At 41.0% G+C, this 7133-nt stretch overlaps 1 protein-coding gene across 1 annotated transcript in view; it reads right to left on the bottom strand.

Moving 5' to 3' along the window:
- Positions 1-7133, bottom strand: part of PTK2 (protein tyrosine kinase 2) — an 82416-nt gene that overhangs the window by 57644 nt on the left and 17639 nt on the right. Inside the window, exons 9-10 of the mRNA XM_010017626.1 lie at positions 5082-5112; positions 2560-2612 (exon numbers count right to left, since the gene is read on the bottom strand). Of these exons, the coding sequence (XP_010015928.1) occupies positions 2560-2612; positions 5082-5112 (84 nt within the window). The remainder of the gene's footprint in view (positions 1-2559; positions 2613-5081; positions 5113-7133) is intronic.

Raw genomic sequence — 7133 nt, 5'->3', positions numbered from 1 at the left:
TGTCTGTCTCAGCTTTTGCTCTTAAGCTTTAGCATCAGGAGAGGTCTAAACAAAGGGGAGCAAATCTCAGGCAAAACAACAGGCAGAATTAATTCATGATTTAAACTACCACAGGCATGAAGGACATTACAGCTGTCACTAAGTTATAAAAGCTCATTTTATTTGAAGCCCTTCGCTCTAAGTCATTTAAATGTCACCAGAGAAAAGCTCTTGTTCTGCAAACCAAGATAGCATCACCCACAGCTGGCTCTGCTCTGGATGCTGTCAGCTGTCACTCTGCTGACCTGCAACTCTCGGGTTAACCGAACATTATGTACATCTGTTGCCTCCGTTGTTCCATACTGATGGATCACTTACATGTGACAACAGGAGTGACACTTCTTCCCATCTACATCAAGTATTACTTCAGTTATAGCAAGTTGATTCCTTTGGGGACTCAGAGAGTCTTAGAAAAAGCACCTCCTGAGGAAAAAACCTCATCACACAACTTCATCTCCACAATCTGCCTGTGGTTTCAATGCAATATACTGACATCATGCCACACTTGCTGCATTTCAAACCATTCTGGGGGCAAAAAACCCCAACTACAAAAGAAGTATGTCTGTGTTTTAGGTACCCTTATTATCATAAAAGAACAAACCCTTAAGACTGAATAATAAATGCAATGGCTTGAATCATTCCAGTATTACGTCAGTGTTTCCAGTGGTTTATAACATGGTACAAGAAACAAGCAACAAGCACAACGATTTAATTGTGGAAATATACATAACCTTACTACAAGAAGAATACCTAACTGGTTTTGATTTTGGTATTGGCAAGAAAGAGAAGGGCGTTTTCTGGTTTAGTTTTCTTGTTTTGTTTATGGCATCAGGAGCCAGCTTTGTGCCTTAAAGCTTCCTTGACATTCACTTGAGCAACCACCTCATTTCCAGCACGGCTACTTCTGTGGTGCTACAGCAAAACTCTCATTTGCCCATCACTCACCTTCATGTGATGCCCTAAGCACCAGAGTTATGTGCTATTAAAACTAACTTCCCTATGTTAGTAGGGAAGTGAGTAGAGTTAGTAGAGAAGTTAGTAGAGAAGTGAGTTTGTGCTCTGAGACACGAGTACTTCAGATATAATGCATCAAGCAAATGATACCTACATTTGCGAAGTCAAAGTGACAGCAATAAAGGGGCATGAAGTAAGCACTTGTTACTGCTTCTAATAGTAAAAGTGTATCAAGCACTCTTAGAAAAATCCAAGGGGTGAAAATCTGAGGTGGCAGAGGAGTTATGAGGTTTAAGATCAGCTTCTTTTGTGTGAGTGGAGTGATGAACAAGCACAGCACTAATCACTTAAGAAACCTCAACTTGTTCTAACAGCCAAAATGAGCCACACAGGTAAGAATCAAGAGAGAACATGCTGACCACGCTTCATGCTTATCTACCTTATCTACCATGCCTGCTTCATAGGTACTGAAGGGAGAAGAGCTGCTATTTGAGAGGTAACAGTAACTGAGGACACTCTATTACACCTCTGCAACTTGATACATGTTTTAATTCCAGATCCTCTCATCTATTTTCTTGCACAAAGGTCTGTTTACTTTGGCTTCCTATGCCAAGGGGTGAATCTCAAACATCTTTAAAGAAAGGTTAAGGGTGGGGAAAGGAATCTGAAAAGTAGGAAACTGAGTAAACATCTACAGATCTTTCCTCCTTCCTGTATGAAATATGTTGGGGTTTTGAATATATGCCACTAAGTGCTCATATAAATGTTAAAGTGGGGCTGTAGCCTCCCTCTAAGTCAGGGGTGGACACTCCACCGAGTCCCAGTGCTGGTTCCTGAAGTTCACAGACAAATACTAGAAATCTGCAGGAAAATATAGTATTAATAAATGTTTGCATTGAATCTCTTTAATAAATATTATGTATAAGGATTTCAAAATGTATTTTCTACCGCGACGCTGAATCAATCCCTCAGAAGGGTTTAAGATTCTGTAAGAGAAAAACATTCTCAAGTGTAAAGACTTAAGAACCCCCACAGTAACTAAGAGAAATCTTAGCAGTCTCTAAGCTATAGGAACAACCTGTATTACCTCACATGCTCATCCTTCAATTGACTTGGGATTTTCAATAGTGAAAATTAAGTGCTTTGATCTAAACAGCAGTTACAAAAAACCACTAGTTATTAAGTTTCTTCTTTCCCAAAAGCAACCATTACTATTTAATTGCCTATTTTCACTTTTCAAAGCTGCTCCTTCATAATTAACACACGCTCAGGTAACTGAAGTTCTAACCCACGATATTCTACTTCACTACAAAGCTCAGTGAAAACATTGACAAGCAGCTTTGCTTTGAAGTAGCGTGGCCCTGCGTTCCCGCACGGAAACGGCTGTTTTCACAAGGAGAGCTAAAAGCAGTTTGTCTTTAGAAACTACACTACAAAGGCAGCAGAGCTACGAGTCTTGGGAAAGTCAATCACCACATAGGAAGAAGTGAAACAAATCAGTGACAAGTCTGCCTAAACGTCTGCTAGCTTTATAAATAAACTTGCATTTGATGTTATGAGCCTTACCTGACACAGAGACCGTGTGTGACCTTACTCCTTGCTTCTCATTGTTGGCCAGCCTGTAAAAGAGAGGTTGGAAGCGCTGAATGCTGTACATTCTTCCTGGTCACATACACTGGGAATTCCTCCTAACAGGGCACCTCCTGTAATTAGCAGGGCCAATCCATTCCCCACAGTGACAGCTTTTGAGGGGGAGAAAAGTCAGAAAGGAATCTACCATTTCAAACCCATCTGGGGGAGGGAGAGTGGGGAGAACGCGTTAACCGTTTCCATCAGCACATCGATGCCCAGTGACAGAGCAAACAGAAAGGAGAAGCCAAACCCCAAGTTTCACAAAGTTTCCAGATTAAACTGTGCATGTCTAAACATGGCCAGTGTGTGCAAGCTGATGGTGCTTCTCCTTTCTGTATTGCCTCTTGGAAATACAGTATGAATTGAGGTTTTGTCTCCAAGATGACTTAGCCTGCACAACAATTTAAAACCAGTTTAGATGTCAAGCAAATAAAACCAGTAACATTTAAATGCAATTAGGGATAATTGTTCATTAGCATCAGAAATTCCAATGAATTCTTCTGTTTTTTCCACATAAACAGAATTTTAACTGTATGAGAGTACTGCACTTCATGCTTCCAGAAACCTGGAATTTCAGCTGGCAAAGGCACATCTTTCCAGATGCAAGATGCTGCTGGCTACTAGTTGTACGTATCTGAAAAGAGCCCACTCCTCTGCTACCAGATGAGGAGCATACGCAGTGCCCTTCTTCAGACTCAAGCATGGAAATCCCATTTTTATGAACTGTCTCAAAAATGGGAAAAAGCTTTTCCTTCAAACCCTATTTTATCCCAGAAATCCCTGTAAATAAAAAGGATGAACTTCATGTAGTTAGAAAGTTATTCTGTGTTTCTCATTTGTACGTATTTCAGTAAAACCTGATTTTTCTCTTCCATATGAGTGTACACCAAGTTTACCAATTTTACAGCTTCCAGCCTCAACTTTATTTCCTTCCCCCCCTCACCCCTTTCAGTTTAACTCCTCTCTTTCTGCACCATGAGAAAGCTACCTGGCTAGCAAGGACTGCAGCAGGACCTGTGCAGGAAGAGCAGCCACTAGGATCTGAATAGGAACCCCAGCCACTAGGATCTGAAGCGGCTGGTTTCTTGGAGATTCAGGAACAAATTATGTTCCATACTCCATCCAAATGGTAAAATAGTAACTCTGGAGTCCTTCCAGGATTCAAGGAAGAACAGAATGAGGTGGCTAAGGCAAAGTAGGTACAGTCCCTGTGTCCCGAAAGAAAGAGGTAAGATGCTATAAACTGCTAAATTTCATTTGGTCTTTCAACAGTTATCTCCTGGTACTGGACACTGGTGATGCTGCCTGGTAAGATTTAAGGAAGACCATCTGATGATACGTGACTTTAAACCAGACTTGAGTGTGGCTCTTGAGAAAGCAGTCAGATTAAAAACAAGCAGACAAAACCCCCAAGTGGCTTGGTTAAAGGAGTGAAGTTTAGGAGGCCACAATAAGGAACTGCCAAGGGAAAGGGGAGACACCCATCCCAACTTGCTTAATAGGATGGAGACCTTTCCGCTGGCACCAGGAGTGTGGAGAATCAACAGGAAGAATTACTGGGCTTGCCTACCACTGTGTTATGGACGGTCAACTCCAGCAATGTAAGAATGTTCTTAGCTCAAACAGAGCTAAACTACAAATCTTTTCTTATTCACCTTAAAGCTTGAGAAGGAGAAAAATGCAGAGGTACCTTAGCTATATATACATCTAATGATAAGAATTATTAGATGCAGATAGCATGCCTCAGCATACCTTGGATATAGTAACACCATAAAACAAGCCAGAGGGAAAAATGCAACTCTTTGCCTGAGAGATCAGCGTTTTCTACAAACCCACAATTACTGCTGGAGAAGAACTTTCTACATTACTGTATTTGAAACAACAGATTAAGCAGTATTTGCTGTGTGAATGGTATTCTTTACTACACACAACCCTGAGAGCCAAACTTCAACTGGCCCCAGTATGGAAGTTTTATTAACAAAAGGTGACATGACAGGATTATGATAGGAGAAAGAAAAATACTTCCTGTATTTCACATAAGCAGAAAAGGGGACAAATGGGAAAAACAAGACCCATGGACTGCCTCAGATTGAAACCACAATTCAAAACAGTTTAGCATCACTCCTATAATTAAGTTCACTCATGGACACAAAATAAATTGCCCGAATCCCAGTCAAGTGTTTTCAAAAATTCCTTCTTTTGTTGCTGTCAAATATGATGGATGCATTATGCACTTCTCCCCCCAGATTTCATTTCTGGTATCTTTAAAATCCAATACTGCTGTCAGTCATGTATGCCCCCATGGTCCCAAATCACCTCCTGCTATTCGTCCTAGAAGCCCAAAGCAACAATAAAAATGAAGCACGTACAACAAGTCCTACGGTGTCATTTAAGCAAAACTATGTTTAAAAATGTTTTGGTTTTAAATATGTAAGAAAAGAAAGCACACCACTTACTTTGGTATCGATGGTAAAGCTCTTTCACCTTCTGTGTAAACAAGAAGAAAACAGAATTAAGACTTTTTCAGGTTTCCACATAAGCTCTCTCAATGTGCACTATAACACAATCATCTTTCAGAGCAACTTTTGTTGATTCAAAGACTGTTCTATACATGTATTAAGATCAGTGTATCAACACAACTCCTGACCAGTGATACAGACCTTTTGGCAAACTCTTTATCTGAGAGAACAAAGTAGAATATGAAAGTTCTTATTTATTCTTAACAAATAACTCCTGATAAACCACCTGCAGAAGGTACAACAGTATCGCTTCTCTCTAGGAAGAAATGCTTCTCTCTTATATCCAAGATGTGCTAAGTGTTGATGTATATATATGTGTGATGTCCCTGCTCATGGCAGGGGGGTTGGAACTAGATGATCTTAAGGTCCTTTCCAACCCTAACGATTCTATGATTTTATACATTAAACAACTGAAGCCAATTTGGGCTTCCAAGTAGGACAACTGAAATAGATCATTAAAACACATAACTGATCATACTGATGACAGTAATGCTGAATAGCCAGAGATGAAGTTAGCTTTCTGTAATCTATTTTCAAATCTTTGCAAGTCTTTCTATGATAATGTTATTGTGTACAAAAGCTTGGAGGTACGTATTCAAGGGTCTTCTTCCCTACTGGATTTGAGGAGACATTTGGTATCCATGAAGTTCCTAATCCTTCAGTAAAACACCGATGACTGAGAGCAGATTGAAGTACACAGGGAAAGAAAGAAGGTGGGCAACAAAAATGGGTTTCACCCTCTACATCACTGTAGCACTGTTAAAAGTGACCTGAGAGAACAGGGAATAGCCCTTTCAGAAAATGGTGACACAACTCTTAATATGCAGTGGAGCTACATATTAAAAAGCAAGGGAAATTATTTTCAATAGCTGTTTATTAACTGTGCACCCGTTCTCTTGATTTAGAAAACCTGGAATGATGAAGTTAACTGCGCAGGTTAATAAAGTTCTTTTACAACAGAAGTTTCTATGTTTATATCACTTTCTAAACCTTTAGAAACCACAGACTGCAAGTGTGTTTCACCAGCAGAGAAGAGATATAGGTTAGATCTAAGAAGTTCTTCCCTGTGAGGGTGCTGAGGTGCTGGCACAGGGTGCCCAGAGAAGCTGTGGCTGCCCCATCCCTGGCAGTGTTCAAGGCCAGGTTGGACACAGGGGCTTGGAGCAACCTGCTCTAGTGGAAGGTGTCCCTGCCCATGGCAGGGGTTGGAGCTGGATGAGCCTTAAGGTCCCTTCGACACAAACCAGTCTGTGATGATGATGATCATTCTGTTCTCACTAGTATCAGAGCAACACACTGTCAGGCACTGAACAGAACCAGGCCCTTCTCTGGGCTGATGGGGGTGGGAGAGGTGGACAACACATGCTCAGCCCTGGAGAGAAGGAAGAAGCACATGGCACTGATCTTAAGCCATAATCTGATGTATGCAATGACCGGCTACACGGACAACATTCCCCTTCTGGCTGCTGGAGATACACATCCAGTGGAGGGCAGATATGGACAGGGGGAACTGGAAAAGTGTATGTCAAAAAACCCAAAAAGTTTTATTTATAGAAATAAATCCTACTATTAAGCAGCATTAGAGACACCTCCCCTTTCACTGGGCAGAATTCAGGAAAAACCCATCCTCATGGAACTACTGTGGAAATGGCTGATCAAGGCTGATCTTATAGACGCCTACATGGTCTCTGGGTACAGACTGCTCACTTTGGGCAGCGTTTCCAAGTTGATGCTCATCTTACATCTATTTGGGATCTAAGTTTACAGCTTACATCCCAAATAGAATATGAGACATTCATTAGTACCCTTGTAGGTCTGAAGTCAAAATTTGTTACTAACAGCATCAGAATAAAAGCATATGTTGTTTTTCACAGGTTGAAACCCACCAGATTTTGCCCAATTCTATTTTCAGTTAAAAAAAAAACGATATGCTTGACTGCACACTGGGATGTCTGTGCCCAAATGTTGGCTGTGGGGCTGCTCCCCAGC

Source organism: Nestor notabilis, unplaced genomic scaffold, assembly GCF_000696875.1.
Source record: "Nestor notabilis isolate BGI_N333 unplaced genomic scaffold, ASM69687v1 scaffold2367, whole genome shotgun sequence".
Lineage (NCBI taxonomy): Eukaryota > Metazoa > Chordata > Aves > Psittaciformes > Psittacidae > Nestor > Nestor notabilis.
Note: the sequence above shows the minus strand (reverse complement) of the source record. Positions and strands in the feature narration are given on the sequence as shown.